Below are 19,960 nucleotides of genomic sequence, written 5' to 3'. Positions count from 1 at the left end.
TTTTCAGTCATAATTGACACACTGACCAATTCAGAAAGCTTTCAACAATGAATTGTTTGCTGCACATTGTTGAAATTCTTTAACAATCAAGCTTACCAACCATGAAGGTGCAACAAAGATGTTCCATTCTTTCAAAGAAATTTACCAGATTTGTCAAACCCTTGTACATAACCAGACTCATGTTCTTTCTGTTTAAATTTCTTTTATAGCTAATTTACAGTAATAACTCTTCTAATACTTTGTATATACAAAATCCAGTTTCAGTTTCATAATTCGCTGATCAAACTGGATCAGTTAATCTTCATTGTCCTTTGTCTTGATCTCGTACCTACTTGGGGTCATGTCGGTTACGGTTGTTATTGAATTTGGTATTGTTGAAGTTAGAGGGTGACTGGATGCCCTTCCTGCTGCCACACCTCATTTGTGTACCACAATAGTCTGCGTGCAGTGATGTCTACATGAAAGTGTGCAAACATTATCTAAATGTTGGCGAATTGTACAACTGAGCTGCGGGATATGGGTACCACCCACACATTCATGTAGTTGGATGTGAGAAACTGTCAAAAGACTGCATCCAGACTGGGTGGCACACCAGCCCTCATAGTTAATCCGCCAGGCAGATTTGATCTGCAACCAGCACGCCTGCCCAAATCCCAGAAGCAGGATGTTGACATGCACCGCTGTCCAGGCAGGTTAAATAAATTGTTTTATATACTTGACAATAACATTTGTTTAATTTTTATTTTGCCATTTTTTTAGTGTTTTTCTGTGTTTTTATCTCCTCTAATGTCAAAAACTACCATCTCCTCGGCAGACTACAGGGTGATTTGCAACTTCTATGAAGACGAAGACATTGTCTGCTAGCAGTTGACAAATGCAATGTAACAGTGCTGTTATGATCAGCTGACTTCTTGCAGAAGATTGAGATGCAATTACGAGACCCAGCTTACAAGCCAGAAGGAAAGAATCCTATACCATGTGTGACTAGGAAGACCTTGTCACTCCTAAACAGCTCGGGACTGGACAGGAATGTAGTCAGAAGGCCGCACCCCAGAGCACTGATACCACACAGCTACATGCCACCCCCTCCCCCCAAAGATACACAAGAAGAGGGCGTTCCACTATGTCCAATAGCTGACATGATAGTCACCAACATATGGAATAGCTAGATTCCTGTCACAGTTACAAAAACCTTTTGTGGCTTACTGCACACACCATGTCAAAAACTCAAGTGAATTTGTGAAGTTGCTTCAGGGGATTTATCTGGACAATGGTGATCTGGTCAGTTTCGATATCATGCCAGTACTACTAGAAGATTGCTTGACATTACTGGGGAACCATTTTGTCGAAGATACTATGGAACTTTTCCAACAGACACTTCCTACCACCTACTTCCGATGTGGTAGAAAGTTCTACCAGCAGTTAGATGGAGTTGCCATGGAATCCCCCCACATCCCTCACATGAGGCATTGCAAACCTGTATAAGGTACACTTTGAGGAAACTACTCTCAAAACCACATGTTTGAAACCAATTGCTTGAAACCAAAGGCATTCTACTGATATGTGGCCAACACATATGTGATGTGGCCACATGGTGGAGCAAAACCTGCACAAATTTCTTGACCAGCTTAAAAGCAAACACGACAATGTAAAGTTCTCCATGGAGCTGGAAGAAAACAGATGCCTGACTTTCGTCAATATCCTGATAAGGCACACTCAGCTGTTCTGCCACTAGAAAAAAACACACACATGGTCCTGTACGTAAATGCCAGTAGCTGCCACCATCCAACACATCATCAACCTGTGCTCACCAACATGGTGCACAGAGCTTGAGACATGTAACAAGGGCAGTCTACCCACCACGTTGCAGCATATGAGGAAAATCTTTTGCAAGAACAGCAACTTGGAGAAGCAGATAAGACGTGCTCTCCAGCCGTGCAAGAAGAAGAAAGATGACAATCTGAAAGAAGATATAAAGTGTCTAGCAACAACATTAAAATTATTTTCCACTGGTTGGTTAAATCAAAAATGTTTGGCTCTGTGTGAGACAACCTAGGACTACGGACACCTGGTGTTGGCAGCATCATTTGCAAATGTGGCTAGCAGTATATTGGCCAGACACAGTGGTGTATTTCACAGTGCCGCTCAGAACACGTGAGAAGTGTTCACCTCAGACAAACAGGCAAATCTGCAGTGGCAAAGCACAGTGTGAACGAAGGTCATATGCTTGATTTTGAACAGACAGAGGCATTGTGTCACACAAACAGGTTCTGGAATTCGATCCTCAAAGTGGCAGTGGAGATACTGGTCCATGATGATCTTGTCAACTGGGACAACAGTTTCCAACTGAGCTCAGCGTGGGGCACAACACTAGCAAAAATACATCAAGAGTGCTCTGATGTGAAAGCGATGAAGGCAGCACATGGAATAGACAGGCAGCATCAGGACACAATGCCAGGACCACCCTCCAACATGCTAGGGGTCTCCTCCTCCACTGTCCGCAATGGTGTCAAAGGATAAGCTTTTGACGAAAATAGGTATGAGCAGTTTCCCCATCAGTCACCATCAACAAATAGCTGTATTTAAACAGCAAATTTATCAGGCAGCCAAGATATGGTTTCTGTTCATTATCACTTTTTTCATGGCATTGGAAAAATGTTTTGTATGGAAAATATACTCAAAGAAGTAAATGGAAATGAGCATTGGGCGTCATTGGCTAGGAGACCGCCTTGGTGCAGGTCTTATTACATTCGACGCCACATTGGGCGACCTGCATGCCGGATGAGGATGAAATGATGATGAAGACAACACAACACCCAGTCCCTGAGCGGAAAAAATCTCCAACCCAGCCGGGAATCGAACCCAGGACCGTACACCAGCAATCCGTCACGCTGACCACTCAGCTATTGGGGCGGACAAAGAAGTAAAGACTTGTGGTAAGTGATTAGTGTCTTTCCCATTGGCCTGACAACACAAGAGCGTAAAGGATACGGAAAGAGGTTATGTAATATGGTCTGTTCGAATTCACAGTAGTGATTGTGTGTAAAAATAGCAAATTTATGTAATAATTGTGTATAAAGATTGTGTGCAGCAATGTTTTCATCCAAAAGTCTTTGCTGGATATGCTTGCAACTATAAAATTTGTGCTATGTTTCAGAATTCACTGTTGTAAGGTCTGTTGAATAAGAACTATTTTGCAGTTGAGAGTTTAAATGAAACTATATTGGTGTGCAAAACCTAAGGACAAAAGTAACTTTTGCATGATGTGGCACTGCCAAGTAACATAGCTTGATACAATGTGGACAATACATAGAAAGAACTGCTACAGTATGGTGCAGAAGGTAACTAAAAGAAATAAGCTGTGAGGCCAACTGAAATAACACTCTTATTCAAAGACAATAAATACATTGAAGTCACCACAATTTATGGTGGTCTCCTTGACATTACAAAAGGTGGAACATTGTTCTTAATCAGGTCTGTGATCACCATGGACGGCAATGCATGTTCTGCAATGTGCTCTGCTGCTGACCGCAAGGTTGGTAAAGAGTTTTTGGACCCTCCATTTCTCCACCAACACAGTTAAGAATTGTTGGATGGTTGTTGCTACATCTGTAACTACGTCCATACTCTGGAGACCACCGTGAAGTGCGTGACAGACGGTACATTCCATTGTATCAGTTATTAGATTTTCTTCCCAGTCTAATCACTTATGGAGTGCGGGAAGAATGATTGTTTGAATTTCTCTGTGCGTGCTGTAATTATTCTGCTCTTGTCCTCATGATCCCTATGTGAACAATATGTAGTAGGTTGTAGGATATTCCTTGAGTCAACATTTAAAGCTGCATCTTGAAAGTTTGATAGTCCATGTGGATGTGCTGGAACACATCTCCCCACCACATCCCACACATGCACAGTGGGATTTAAGACTGGAAAGTGTGTGTGTGGGGGGGGGGGGGGGGTGGCAGGCCAGTCCATTCTCCAAATATTCTCTCATTCCAAGAGGTCCTTCACCTGCACCCTTCAATGCATTTGCTCATTTCCACCCATAAAAATGAAATTGGGTACAAATGCACTCCTGAAAAGATGCACATGGGAAAGGAGTATAGTATCACAATCATGTTGACTGGTGAGTGTACCATGTTAAAAGATTTGAAGGTCATTATGTCCATGCAACATTATGCCTCCCCACACCATAACAGCTGGACCACCAAAACAATCAGTTCAACAATATTCCTCATTGCATTAAATGCTCCCGCCTGTCATCATATGACAGTACATCCACTCAGACTGAATCTGCTCTCACTGAGGAGAGCACACGACCGTACTCTCGTTGGTCCAGTCCCTACGTTCTCGGTATCATCGCAAATAGTGCTTATGATGGATGGAGGTCAACAGAACACAATGTACTTGACATCAGGCAAAGAGACCACCCCAAAGCAGCTGCCGCTCCGCTGTGGAGCGTGAGATTTTGTGCTTGCAGTCATGTGAGATGTGCTTACGATTACACCCACTGTTTCACATGGATCCCTTCTTGCCTGTTGCACAATGTAGCTCTGATCTCCTGCTGTAGTTGACCATGCCTGGCCACCTCTTCTCCTTTGAGCAGCAGTGCCTGTAGTTCAGAACTCTCACCATGCGCATGAAACAGTGCTGTGAACAATAACAAATTCATGGGCTCCACTCATCACACGTCATTCTTTTTCCAGTTTTTTGATGATTCTTTCCCATGTGAAGTTATCCAAATGCCTCTGGGTCGTGTTGTGATGAAGAACACTACCACAGTGCACTGTAACTGCTTGATGATTGACACACGCAGCCTTTTTCAGTTCCTTCAGCTGCCTCATGTTGTGGGGCCAGCCCCAATTGGTGCTAATCATGCTGACCTCATGCCATGTGCTGTCCAACCTTCTATGCATGACTGGGAGACCTCTGGTAACATGCTGCCACACTTACATTAATTTCCACTGGATATTTCATATGTTATGTTACTTTATCTATCTCATCCTTAAATTTAAACAATGGAAAATCCAGGATGGAATGCAACAATATTATGAAAAGGAAAGTTACTACTCGCCATATAGCGGAGATGCTGAGCCGCAGATAGGCAAAACAAAAACATTGTCACAATATAAGCTTTCGGCCAATAAGGTGACAGACGTGCGTGCTCACTCGCACCCACCCACCCACACACACACACACACACACACACACACACACACACACACACACGAAAATGCAACGTTACACACATGATTGCAGCAGCTGATGCCACACTGCCCACTACCCTTCCCACCCCTCCCACAGTGGTATTCTGCCGTCCACCAAATCTACACAATACACTCGTCCATCCCTACACAACCCCTGCTCCCAATCCCTTACTTCATGGCTCATATCCCTGTAACAGACCTAGATACAAGACCTGTTCCATACATTCTCCCACCACCACCTACTACCGTCTAGTCACAAACATCACCTATCCCATCAAAGGCAGGATTACCTGTGAAACCAATCATGCAATCTACAAGCTAAGCTGCAGCCACTGTGCTGCTTTCTATGTGAGCATGGCAACCAACAAGCTGTCTGTCTGCATGAATGGCTACTAACAAACAGTGACCAAGAAACAAGGGGACCACCCAGTTGCTGAGCACGCTGCCCAACATGACAGCCTTCATTTCAGTGACTGCTTCGTGGCCTGTGCCATATGGATCCTTCCCAACAACACTAGCTTTTCTGAATGGCGCCTATGTTCCCACAGCCCTCCTGGCCTCAATCTTCATTAGTCATTTTTCTAACCCATCCAGCCCCTTCCCTGTTCCCATTCTAGCACACAGACTCATTCCACCAACACACCCTGCCTTTTTACTTCTCTACTTTTCCGCAACACCCCCACCTCTCCCCTGCCCTCCATCTACCCTCCCGACTGCACCTAGCTGCCTCACTGTCTCTCCACCTCATCCTTGCACACTCCCCAGCAGCACTTCACTCTTCCCCACCTCCTCCCCACCTCAACCTCCTCCTCACTCCCACCCAGTTGCCACTCCTATCATGCGCTGCTGCTGTTGGTCGCAGTGTGGCTTGAGCTGCCAGAGGCTGCAGTCATGTGTGGGCGGGGCGAGTTGTGTGTGTGTGTGTGTGTGTGTGTGTGTGTGTGTGTGTGTGTGTACTTTTGACAAAGGCCATATTATATTGGTCAAAAGCTTATATCATGACAGTCTTTCTGTTGTGGCCGTCTGTTACTCAGCATCACTGCTATATGGTGAGTAGTAATCATTCTTAAGTTTTGCAGATTAGTGTATTTTTGTGCTTTTTTGTCTGTTTTCACAAGAATGATATGTAAAAGTGTGTGTGTTTTTTTATGCCTTCATGTTCCACTACAACTGCTCTCTAAAGAATGAATGCCTAGTAATTAGACATATCTTACGTGTAAGCTACTGCTACAGCATTCAGTATATCTTTAAGCTGCAGTCTCCACATACAGATTGTGAAGATAAATTTTTAAATGTACAATTTTTTTGTGATGCTTTTCCAGCTGGAATGGAAGACAGAAGTGTGGAAGAAATTTTGAAAGAGGCAGAAGAAGTTGTCCGTGAGAGCTCTCAGACATTTGAGCAGCTTGCTCATGCATCATCAAGAACTAGCTTCAAGTCTCTCACATCAGACTCGGAGAGTTGTGAAGTTGTGCCTTCAGATATTTCTTCACCATCGAGTCACAGTGCTAGTAGGTCAAGAGAACATTCTAAGAAAGTTTCTCAGATTCCCTCCAGTAAGAATACTTTTAATGAATTTAGACAGCCCTCTGTGATATCTTCAAAATCCTTTATGTCAGATATTTCTTCCTTATCTGAAAGTAATGAAAAAGTTGACAGCAGATTAAAGAAAACTGTTAGTATGCCTTCAGATGTACATTCTTCAGTTTCCCTTGGTCCCACCAAGGTAACTGGATTACCAGACAGATCTGATACTGAAAAGTATGATGCCTTAAAGCGGACCACAGTTTCTTCTAGTTTTGGTACAAGTGAAAAAAATTTACCTGTTACAGCTTTACTACATTATGACAAATTCAATAGCCATGCTGCAGGAGTTAATAAAAGTGAGGATTTTAGGAAAGAAGAGCCTGCAATTACACAAGAAAAATCTCTTATTGACACTGGTCAAAGTGCCACAGGGAAACTGTCACCACAGGGCAAGAAAATCGATAGAAGTGTCAGTTTCCAAAGTATGTCATCACACCGTGAAAAACCTGGAGCAAAAAAATGGCATAAAAGTAACGAAAAAGACAGTGATAAGCCAAGTGCGAAAAAATCGTTTGGTTTTCATCAGAACAGAAATGCTGGCCAAAGTAGTTCAAAATCTGTTGTTACTTCAGGTGCTAAACGGAACAGTACTGCAAAATCCAGTGAAAGCAGAGATTCCACTAAAGAGATGAGAGAGGAAAGTATTCACAAGAGCATCACTGTTAGTAGAGTAATGCCACGTGAAAAGGATGTTGATCCATCTGCAGCAGGTTCTAGAGGCAAGCAACTGAAAAGGGACAGCAGCGCCAGTAGTGTATCAGATAAAATAAGGCAAATAGTGAATGACGTGGTGCGCACTGAGGTGGAGAGTGCAGTGAGCGAGGTGAATACAAAAGTTCCAGGAAAGGGCAGTGAAAGTAATGCCAGCAATGGAGCCAGCAGCTGGAGAACAGAGTACATCCGTGGACTGGAGAGGAAGTACTTGTCAGATGTCTCGGAAGAGAGTACAATATCACAGCCGTCGGAACAGGACAAGAGGCCTACACAGGGTGCGAAAGTGACAGACGAATCTCTCAGGAAAGAGACACTGATGCTCCTCACGCTAGAGAAACAGCTTCAAGAGGAGAAGGAAAAGTGTCAAAGGCTACAAGGTTAGTGTATGAGTACTTGTGGCATGAATGTGATATCTAAGGGTAAATATGGAAACAAATACTAACAAAGAGATAGAGGGGCTGGCCAGTACTTACCTCAGCTCAGTTCAGCCGATAGATACACAAAAAACAGAACCGAAAATTTACGTTCCTAGCTTTCGGAACAAATGTTCCTTCATCAGGGAGGAGAGAGGGGAAAGAAAGGGAAGAAGGGAAAGTGGATTCAGTTACTCATAACCCAGGTCATGAAGCAACAGGGAAAGGAAAACAGGGAGGGTAGCAAGGATGGAGGCATGGTTGTCAGAGGGAAGCCTTCCCTCTGACAACCATGCCTCTTTCCTTTCCCTGTTGCTTCATGACCTGGGTTATGAGTAACTGAATCCACTTTCCCTTCTTCCCTTTCTTTCCCCTCTCTCCTCCCTGATGAAGGAACATTTGTTCCGAAAGCTAGGAACGTAAATTTTCGGTTCTGTTTTTTGTGTATCTATCGGCTGTACTGAGCTGAGGTAAGTACTGGCCAGCCCCTCTATCTCTTTGTTAGTATTTGTTTCACATCTTTATATGAGATTTTCCATTAATCATTTAGGTAAATATGGAAAATCAACTACTTTATTATGTATATTATTTTTTCCTTTTAGCTGAGTTGGCTTCAGGGGAGAAAGAGCACAAGAAACAATTAAGTGCAATGACAAAACAGTATGAGAAGGAAGTCCTGGAACTGAAAAAGGAAATATGCGTCCTGCGAGCAAAGGTCAGTTGCAGCTTTTATATATATATTTTTTTAATTTTTAAATAACTAATTACATCTTAAGAAACTTCTATTTCAAATTAGCCACAGATTTAGCCTCAGGATTATTATCAAGTCTCATGATATCTATTTGCAATCATTGTAGGATACAGTGATAGTTGATCTCTGTTGGTAACTTGGAGCAACAAATCTGTGATACCCACTTATTAAAATACGCAAAAATAAATATTATTTATCACAAGATGAAGAAATTTATTTTATTCCAATTACAAAAAAACAAAACCTGGAAGCTGGTACTTAAACTTAGTAGCCCTGACAAACATTGTCTCAGGCTCTTGATTGCTGTAGATCTGTATTATGTGATTAACACTGTTGGTTAAGTAGGGACCCACCCAAATCATTACACTCTGAGTTTCATCTGGAATATCACAACATACTTTTTTGAGACGTAGTTTAGTGAAGAAATTCGTCTAAAAGTTTCACATCAGCTCACAGTAATAGATTTCATTTGAAAATCGTCTGTATCATCTGATGAACCAGTCTTCAATTTTTTCTTTCTTTCCAAAGAATTAGTTTGTTTCATTGGATAATCAGTGGACTTGAGATAAGCAGAAGAAAAGGCAGTTATTTATTTGGATGTGAGAGAAATTCTTTCAAAGTTAAACTAGAGCACACTAGCTCAAGTCCCAATGAAGCACACAGTTCAGATTCACCACAGACATTTCAAAAAATGACTTGCATATTTACGGATGTCAAAGAAGTAAATTGGAGAAGCTTATACATTTTAAATCATCACAGTAGTAAGTCCCATTTCATTTTCCCAGGAAGATCTTAATCACAACGGGAAACATAATTGTGGATAGGCTACTTATTACACAAAAATTAATGAAAAAGTTGTTAATCTGAAGTCCAAATTTGAAAATAAATAGTGATTAAGAAGGCACACTCTACTTTGGAGATGAAATGCAGAGTGATAGACAGGCACCAGTGTAAAATAAATTATCCCCAAGCAGCCAGCCTGATTTTGGTCTTGTGTAGTTGGCATGAATTCTTCAAATGGTTCAAATGGCTCTGAGCACTATGGGTCTCAACATCTGAGGTCATCAGTCCCCTAGAACTTAGAACTACTTAAACCTAACTAACCTAAGGACATCACACACATCTATGCCCGAGGCAGGATTCGAACCTGCGATCGTAGCGGTCGCGCGGTTCCAGACTGAAGCGCCTAGAACCACTCGGCCACAGCAGCCGGCGATGAATTCTTCGATAAAGGCCACAAGGCATGGGCATTGTCCATTCTCAGCTAGTGCCCTATATCTAAGTATATCAAAGTTGATGGGATGTTATACACTAACCTTTCTTTTGTTCTTTTTTGGTTTAAGTTATTTTACATGTTTTAATTCATGTTTCCTTTCTTATGAGTAAGAAATTACATGTACAAAGAGGCAAAATGTTTGAGATACTAAATTAACAGAGCACAGAACAATAACCAGAAACATGGTGCAGACTGTATCATAACAGCTTTTGGAAAAGTATAAATGTGATGAAACAACGTAAAATCATCCATTCCTCATATGATTACAATTGAGATTGCTATTCTTATGGTTCATTGCTAATTCATATGAGTGTGTTCAAATTGAAAATGTGATATAAAAGCAAAGTATTGGTGAGAGTCATGTGCATTATTTAGATGTCCTGAGCCATGTTTCATTTTCAAATAATTAGTAAAAATGCCAGTCAGCATTATAATAATTGAAGCTCTCATGAAAGGAATTTTTGACTGTCTTCACAGACAATCAGTGAGCCAATTTTTATCTGCAAAACAATATCAGCATCTTTTCCAGATTAAATTATAGGAGTCTGATAGTTTCTCTACAAGTAACACAAATGATTAGTCATTTCATAATTTCAAAGAAAGCCCATAAGCCAAGGTTACTCAAACTTTGGCTTGGAGTTGACTTATTACGAATAAAAGATAATAACTTCCATAATTCAATGTACAACAATACAGAGTGAAAGCATTTATTCGTATTCGGACTTGAGAAATATTTTTTAATCCATTGAGTTTTAATTTGGCTGGAGAACATAATTTATTGTAAAAAAGTTTTGTGCTTCACACAGGAAACCGATATAATTACATAAAATACCTACAGTCTCGCACCAAGTGGAATATTTAAGAAGTGATAGAGAAGTGTATTTTATTTTAATTTAGTTTTGAGCTGATGAATTTTACAAATATTTGTTTTGTAGTTGATAGGAAAAGCAATTCTCTCTATGTAGTGAATGATTTTTAACAAAAAACAGTCCCAGATTTCCATTCATATAGCTTTTTTTTTGTGATTAATACTGTTTGTGTGGAATTACACTAATGGTCATTATTATACTGAATTAATCTAGAGATCAAGCCATTATGAAGCACTCTCTGATCACATTTATTTGTACATACATCTAATACAGTGATACATATTAGACAACTATTGCATTCTATGAGAATTTCTCTTTATTTTACTAGAAAGATTGACATTGTAATAAGGCAACTTGAACTGCTTACAGATATCAGGGATGGAGGCTGCAGCTCCTGCTCCCAACTCTGAGCAGAGTGTGCAGAGAGCAGATGTGAGGGTGGCATTGATGGAGGAGGAAATGCAGCGCCAGGAGCAAATAATCGTCAACTACCAGCGCGACAATGAGCGCCTGTGCCAGGAGCTCAAGCAGCTGCAGGTCTGTCTGCGTGACCGCATCACATTCTCATTTCTTTCTATCATTATGTTTCTTACACTCTCTTATCTCCAGCTGCAACTTTGGTGAGCAGTCAGCAGCTATAGTGTCACATTTATTACTGTGTCTCAGCATAAGATAAATGGCATGACTGGTAATAGTTGTTGCCACAGAATTTCAAGAGGTGGTGTATATTACACTAAAGCAATAGCTCTCCTTGCACATATAATATTGCAATGTGTAGACACTGTTATTTGAGGTGGTGCACAGGTTATCACTTGTCTGAAACAGGAATCTCACCATGTGTGCAGTCACATAAATCAACTATCTTTATTGTATATGTCTGCATTCCATGTAGGACAGGCTCGTACAGTGTACAACCAGTACTATGACTCTTGGAAGTTTGGTGTCAGGTTTTATGTTGTAACTTGCAGGTAGGGCATTTTCACAAAGACAATTGGTCATGTAAGAAGACAGTAATTGTCAGTTGCACTATAGGCTAAACACTTTGCACCAAGATTTGAAAGTTGTAAAATCCAACAATGCTCAATGGCTAGTTGACTCTTGAAGTTGTTTCACCACATTTCTACACTGACTGAGCAAGACGACGGGCCATGGTGCGGATTCCGGCCCACGTTTCAATCCCAACAGGCCTGATATTGTCTGCTGGCAGGACAAAACCGTGTGTGCCTGTATCTGGCAGCTCCACTGTGTAGGCATACTTGGCACCTGCTACACCTTTGGCCCAGTCATCGGAACTTCCTGTGAACATTAAAAAAAAGTAATGTATTTATTAAGACATTACTTGAACACTTTTGACAAGAACAGAGGCTGTGAATAAAAATTGAAGTGACACACTGTACTTTAAACTGTAGGAATTAAATGTGATGTGAATAATTTATTTGTAATTAGCAGGAAATCTGCATCAATGAAACACTGTGGAATATGTCTTCTCATATTTAAAAGAAAAAAAAAATGGAAATAATAGTACATCGAATTATTGTAAAACGGCTACATAAAAAACATATCGAGTATGATTTTTCGTTTACCGGTGTTAAACAGTAAGAAATTGTTGGGCGACTTCAGTTTATCAAAATTATCTTCCTCCCCAGTTTTTTTCTGAAATTTAATAAGGTTTTTTGCGTCTAAAAGAACCTCATCTTTGCAAAAGATAAAAAAAAAAATTGCTGTGATTTTGATTCTGCATTAAAGTTTAAGTCCATCTACAAAATTTTGGAGGAACCAATTGTTGGACCGCACAATGGTAGATGTGTTCTGTTACCAACAAGACTTGTCACTGATCTCTGTTGGATTCAAATCAGTATTTGTGTGGTCTGCCTCACTGTGCTTTCAGCAAAGCAGCAGAAATGTGATGATAGTATATCCCAATCAGTAACTCTCAAGAGAATGCAAACAGGTAACTTAACTTCCACATTGATGTCTCTTCACCAGCTTAATCCAGAAACTTGGTAGGCAACAGTGAACTTGTCCTGCATGCAACCCTCCTCTAAATATCCAGGTCATATAATACCATCCAGAGAATTCAATTGGAAACAGTTAAAGAAGAACAAGCTTTGAAGTCTAACAATGGAAAATCCAGGATAAAATAATGAAAAATGTTATGAAAAAGACAGATTACTAATCACAATGTAGTGGAGATGTTGAGTCACAGACAGGCACAACAGAAAGACTACTAAACACGTAAGCTTTTGACCAGAATGCCTTCTGAAATAGACAAAACACACACACACACACACACACACACACACACACACCACTGTCTCTGGCTGCTGAGACCAGACAGACTGGCCTCAACAGCCAGAGACAGTGGTCTTGTGTGTGTGTGTGTGTGTGTGTGTGTGTGTGTGTGTGTGTGGGTGGGTGTTTTAGAAGAAAAACTTCTGGACAAAAGCTCAAGTGTTTAGTAGTCTTTTTGTTGTGCCTGTATGCAACTCAGCATCTCCGCTACATATTGAGTAGGAAGGTATCCTTTTCACAATATTGTCAAACTTCGAAGTCTGGCAGCTTTCCCTGCCACTACATCCAAACTTTGCCAGCATGTGGCATGTGGCATAGAGCACTTAGTGCATCACTAACATTTCATCTTTCTCCTCCTTCATTCGTAAATGGTGTTTGAGAATAATGGCTATCGGTAAGCCTCTGCACTCAGATTTCTCTGATTTTACAATTATGGTCTTCTTATGAGATGCATTTGGCAGAAAGTAAAACATTCCACAACCTTTCTTGGATGTATGTTCATGCAACCTTTTCATAAATTACAATGAATTTCAAGTAGCATAAAGCAATGGAGTTAGATGACTATCTGCATAATGCTCTCACATTTACATAACAAATAAGTCATTAAACACACTGCATTTCTTTGGACTACCACATCCTCCACCTCTACATCATCATCATCATCATAATCATCATCATCATCACCATCATTATCTTAGTTTTCTTCCAGTGAAAAACAGCCTGTTATCCACCCTTCCTACCATTAGTTTTATCTGGTCGGTCATCCACTTCAATTCTCTCCTCAACATTTTATATTTGTGACTTTTCCAATGATTGTGTGTCATCATTTATTTAAACAATAACTGATATTTTCATCTGTTTTGCTATGATTTTCTGTCACTGATATTCTCTATGTGCAGTTCTAATGTTTTCCATCAAATCATTCAAATATGTTAGTAACAGTAATGGCCCTATAACACTCCTCAGGGGAATGCATGAAGTTGCTTTCATATCTGATGATTTCTTCTCATTAAAAGTGATGTATTCCTAATCCATATAGAAGGGATATTTTGTCATGAGCTGGACAAATTTTGGCGGTTCATTCATAATAAACAGTTGATAGTGAATTTCTTATAGACCAGGATGTTTGCCATTAAAATGATCTGTAGATCTGTCACTCATGGAAAAATTCCTGTAGTAGTTGGTGTTAAGAGCTGCACCTTTTTTTAGATTGAAGTCAGCTGATAGGTATACCTGCTTAAAGGAGGGAGTTCCTCTAACTAAGGGCTCACCTTCAGAGGATGTAATGTTTCAAAGTAGAGAAGGAATTAGCATATTTCATCAAAACATAAGAGGTATTAGAGATAAAGTCAGTGAACTGCTAATAGATGTTGACTCTGAAATTATTGGTATATCAGAGCACCACTTAAATAATTTGATAATTCAGAGGCTTCCTTTACCAGGCTACAGATAAGCTGGCTGTTTCTCAAGGAGTTCCTTGCGGGGTGGGGTGGGGGTGGGGGGGGAACCACAGTATTCCATTGACGTATCATGACAATGCACTGAACAGATATTTGAAAGTTGTGCAGTGTTAGTTGAATTTAGTGAAACTAAACTTCTAATTGTTGTTGTTTATAGGTCCCGTAACTCTGACTTCAGAGCATTTCTGCTCAAGCTAGAGAGGGTCCTTGATTCACTTTGTAGGAAGTACCAGAAAGTAGTTATATATGGTGACTTCAATATTAATTTTGTTTATGATTGTGGAAGAAAAAGGATGTTGGTAGATATCCTAAATTCATATGGTCTGATGCGAACTGTGTTTTTTCCAACTCGGGTGCAGGGGAACAGTAGCACAGTCATAGACAATATTTTTATTCGTTCTTCATTACTAGACGGGCATTCTGTTAGTAAAAGTGTGAATGGCCTTTCAGACCATGATGCACAAATTTTAACACTAAAAGGCTTTTATACTCAAACCAAAGTCATAGTTAATTAAAAACTATGTAGGAAAGTTAATCCAACAGCAATAGATAGTTTTTTTTTAAATTTTCAAGGAACAAGAGTGGCAGGATGTTTATAGTGCCAATAACATAGATGATAAATAAAATGCTTTCCATAACACATTTCTCATGCTCTTTGAGAGTTACTTTCTATTAGAACATTCTAAACGGGGTACTAGCAGTAATGGGCAGCCCGGGTGGCTGACTAGTGGGATAAGGATATCATGTGGAACAAAGCGGAAATTATATCAAAATGTTAGAAGTAGTCACGATCAAGCTACAGTAGCCCATTACAAACAGTATTGTAAGGTTCTTAAAAATGTTATTAGGAAGGCAAAGAGTATGTGGTGTGCAAATAGAATAGCTAATTCACAGGTTAAAGTTAAAACCGTACGGTCAGTAGTGAAGGGAATACTAGTCAGCAGCACAATTTCGGTGATATAAAGTCAGTTCGTAGTAAAAATATTTCTGTTACTGATAAATCAGATATACGCACAGCATTCAACAATCATTTTCTGAGCATTGCTGGTGAATTAAATAAAAATTTAGTTTCTACAGGAAATAATAACTTTCTTGGCAAATGCCTTTCTGAGATTGATGTATGAAATACTCCTCTGTGATACAGACAAGAGGGAGATTGAATCAATAATTAAATCATTGAAGACTAAGGACTCAGATGGTTGTGATGGAGTGTCTACCAGAATATTCAAGTACTGTGCTGCACATGTTAGCCCTGTATTTAGCCATATTTGTAATTTTTCTTTTAGGAGTGCTCAGTTTCCTGAGCGATTAAAGTAGTCAGTAGTAAAGCTGCTTTATAAAAAGGGAGAAAGGGATAATGTAGATCATTTTAGACCAATTTCTATGCCATCAGTGTTTGCAAAAGTTATTGAAAAGGCCATGTATGTAAGGATAATTGATCATTTTATATCATAAGATTTGCTATCAAATGTACAGTTCGGCTTTAGAAGTCGTTTAACAACTGAAAATGCTATGTTCTCTTTTCTCTGTGAGGTACTGGATGGGCTAAACAAAAAGTTTCGAACACTGGGCGTATTTTTTTATTTAACTAAGGCATTTGATTGTGTTGATCACAAAATATTGCTCCAGGAATTGGGCCATTATGGAATACGGGGAGTAGCTCACAATTGGTTCACCTCTTACTTAAGCAACAGGCAGCATAAAGTCATTATTCACAATGTTGATAATAGCTGTCATGTGGGATCTGAGTGGGGTACTGTCAAGTGGGGGGTGCCCCAGCTATCAGTGTTCGGGCCACTCCTATTCCTTATTTATATAAATGATACGCCGTCTAGTATTATGGGTAACTCTAAAATATTTCTGTTTGCTGATGACACTAGCTTGGCAGTAAAGAATGTTGTGTGCAACATTGGCTCGGTTTCAAATAGTGCAGTACATGACCTCAGTTCATGACTTTTAGAAAATAAACTAACGTTAAATCACAGTAAGACTCAGTTTTTACAGTTTATATCACACAATTCAGCAAAACCTGAAAACAGAACAGGCATATGATTAGTGAAACTGAACAGTTCAAATTTCTAGGTGTTCAGATAGATAGTAAGCTGTCATGGAAATCCCACGTTTAGGATCTTGTTCAAATACTTAATACTGCCATTTTTACTATTCGAATGGTATCAAAAGTGAGTGATACTTCGACACAAAAATTAGTCTACTTTGCTTATTTTCATTCGCTTATGTTGTATGGTGGTATATTTTGGGGTAACTCTTTCCATTCTACAAGGATATTTTTGGCTCAGAAACGAGTCTGGGTATTTTGACATTGGCCTCTCAATATGTATATTCCTTATTGTCGTTTCTTGTTACCAGTATTAGTTTATTCCCAAGAATAAGCATTTTTCACTCGGTTAATACTTGGCAGAAATCAAACCTGCATTTGGATCGGACTTCCTTAACTCTTGTGCAAAAAGGTGTGCAGTATACTGCTGCATCCATTTTAAATAAGCTGCCACTCGAATTCAAAAATCTTAGCAATCCACGTGCTTTCAAATCGAAACTGAAGAGTTTCCTCATAGCTCACTCCTTCTATTCTGTTGAGTAGTTCCTTGAAAAATTAAGCTGATTTTTATTGTATTGCTGATAGTGTTTACTTAAACTTATGGACTGACTTTTTTTCAGGTTCATGAACATTTATTTTTATCTGTTATTACTTTTATGTTGTAATTTCATGTACTGACACGTTCCATGACTTTGGAGACTTGCTCCTCAGTTTGGTCCTACGGAACTTGACGTGTAAATAAAATAAATAATAAAGATGGTGGGCTGCCTGTGGAATCTGACTGACACTCCACTGGGTGGCCTGTTGCATGCCTGAAGCCTATCATCCCTGCTTTTCCACCTATTATCCTGCACAGATGCTTGATTCTACAGTGATATATGCTAACAAAATGATTTCAAGCTTCCAGCTGTGTTAAGTAGTTAAAAACACACAAGCTTTTGGTTGAGTGCTCCTTGGTCATCGTCAAGTGGTGACTTTCATGTGTTTTCCCTCCTTAAATAGCCACACTACTGCCTGTCACATCACTGATGCCCATGCCAGCACCACAGAAAGTAGTTTTTTCATTGTAAGAACACCTCACCTGCTTCATTCTTCTGATGGCTGGGTCCCAAGCTGTGCTTAGTTGCAAACTGCCATCTTTGTTGAGAGTGTTTTCAACCTTTTATCACCATCACTTCATTTGAAAATATCCCTGAACATGTATGTCTTTAATAATAGAAGTCATGTGGAATGCAACTCTGTGTACAGATTTCAGATCATGTTCTGCTAATGCTGATTTCTCAAGATACCATAGGCAGAAACACTTCTCACATTCTACACGGTGTTGTTAAATAGAGTGCACAGTCTGTCTATTATAAAACTGTCACTACCCACACAGTACTTTGTATATCCTTGGCATTCTGAGCCTACATCATCTTTCACAGGCCTCATGAGTAGTTGAATGTTTGTTGGAGGCCTGAATACTGAATCGATTTTACACCTCTTTATGAGCCAGCTAATCTTTCCTGCTACCAAGCCACATAATGACAAAAACACAAGTTCTTGTTTCATCCTGGAGGGCCTTCTGCTTCTGAGTCTTCAGTGGCTTTGGAAATTTGTCGTTTGTTGTAGCCGTTTTCTTTCAACACATTCTATGAGTGGGTCAGTTCCTTATGCAGATTTTCAGCATCTGAAACAGATTCTGTGCAATACACCAAGGTACTCTACTGGGCAATGGTAGCTGATAGGGTGCAGACACTGGTCTGTCTGTGTGGGTGGGTTTTCAGTAAACACTGTGGCTGAGATATTGTTTTGCTTTTGAAGAAACAGTAAGACACCATCTGTCTCTACCTTCATCATGAACTTGATGTCGTCAACAAACTCTCCCAGCTTTTCTCATCCAAGGGGACAGGGAACAAATGTGTCGTCAGTGTAACGATAAAAGCAACCAAGCTTCACAGGAGCCATGGCTCAGTGGTGTCCTCAGAGTACTCCATAATCACATTGGCTATAATTGGAGCTAATGGGCGTCCTATCACAATGCCATGCATCTGGTTGAAATGTTCTCCAGCATACAAAAAGATATGATAGTGTTGGAGTGTGCTTGAATAAAGTCTCAACAGCATCAGCAAAAAAACTTAGAGAGCAGATGAATTGAATCTTTCGCACTTCGAGGATGTCACCTTGGATATGGGTCCTGTGAAGTCTTGTTGCTTTTACCATTCCTTCAACAGCACACTTGTTGTCTAGCCTCACAGATGTGACATGCCAGGAGAGGTCTTTGACTGCATTAACATCATTCATAACCACTTAAGTAAATGATGGAGGCAAAGACAAACAGGTCCTTGCTATTCCTTATGTTCTTGTCTGCTGAAAAGCTAATGAGTGTCTCAACAGCAGTGTTTACCAGAAACCTGTTTTCATGGACCACGCTACAATTCTGTTTATAGTACTTTGGTAGATTGTGCTGAAGGCGTTATAGATGCTGAAAACCTACCAAAAGAACTGAGCCACTTACAGAAAGTGTTCAAAGATAATTCCTACAACACAGACAAATTTCATAAGCCATCTCACAAAAGACTTACAAGCAGAGCGCCTTCAAGGAGGTCACAAAGAAGCTTGTGTGTTTTGCTGTTCTGTGGTTCAGTAACAGGAAAGACTAGCTGGCTCGTAAAGAGGTGTAAAATGACCAACGTGGCAGTTAATAGAATGTATCTATAAGTGTTACACAGTCATATCCAGGTTGCAGTATGTGTGACACCTGTGTTAGTTCCATATTTTTAATAAATCTTTGTACCTGTTGTTGGGTATATAAGTTCTGGTGCTGTCCCAATAAGGTATTCAGTTCCCCGCTCTGCCTTCAGTGCTGCTGCTGCCTCCTCAGCCAGCACAAACAGGTCATAGTAATCAGCTGGCTTCTCATCCTGTGAACAGATAAAAAAAGTCTCTTGGGTTAAGATATTTTTGGCTTCGAGGAAGAAAGAGATTAATTTCTTCGCGACATTGCCTGCCCTTTTTGTACAGACTTGTTCAATAGAAGTCAGTTAGCAAAATCAAATTTGGAAATATGTTTTACTGAATTAATTTTATTACTCTCTCCTGTCTCTTGTGTACTAAGAAGCAACCTTTCCTTGCCAGCCTCTTAACCTGAGACAGTCACCTTCTGTTTATGTTGGAATGCGTTACTGAATTTTCTTATGAGGTGTAAGGTTTCAATCTGTGGCTTTCCAACTTTGTGTGAGGAGTCTGTATTTCAAATTGATTACTTGTGAAACAAACATAAACTGAATGCCATCTTTCGCCCACCACTTTAGATGGCCCCACTGCTCAGTTATGCGAAAGAGGATCACATTCTT

General features: G+C 40.0%; 1 protein-coding gene across 1 annotated transcript in view; it reads left to right on the top strand.

Moving 5' to 3' along the window:
• The window catches only part of LOC126236002 (centrosomal protein of 162 kDa-like), a 228,402-nt gene that overhangs the window by 48,579 nt on the left and 159,863 nt on the right, over positions 1–19,960 (top strand). The window contains exons 4-6 of the mRNA XM_049945011.1: positions 6,530–7,885; positions 8,524–8,636; positions 11,187–11,354. Coding sequence (XP_049800968.1) covers positions 6,530–7,885; positions 8,524–8,636; positions 11,187–11,354 — 1,637 coding nt within the window. The remainder of the gene's footprint in view (positions 1–6,529; positions 7,886–8,523; positions 8,637–11,186; positions 11,355–19,960) is intronic.

Source organism: Schistocerca nitens, chromosome 2 (genome assembly GCF_023898315.1).
Source record: "Schistocerca nitens isolate TAMUIC-IGC-003100 chromosome 2, iqSchNite1.1, whole genome shotgun sequence".
Classification (NCBI taxonomy): domain Eukaryota; kingdom Metazoa; phylum Arthropoda; class Insecta; order Orthoptera; family Acrididae; genus Schistocerca; species Schistocerca nitens.
This window is presented reverse-complemented; position numbering and strand designations above follow the sequence as displayed.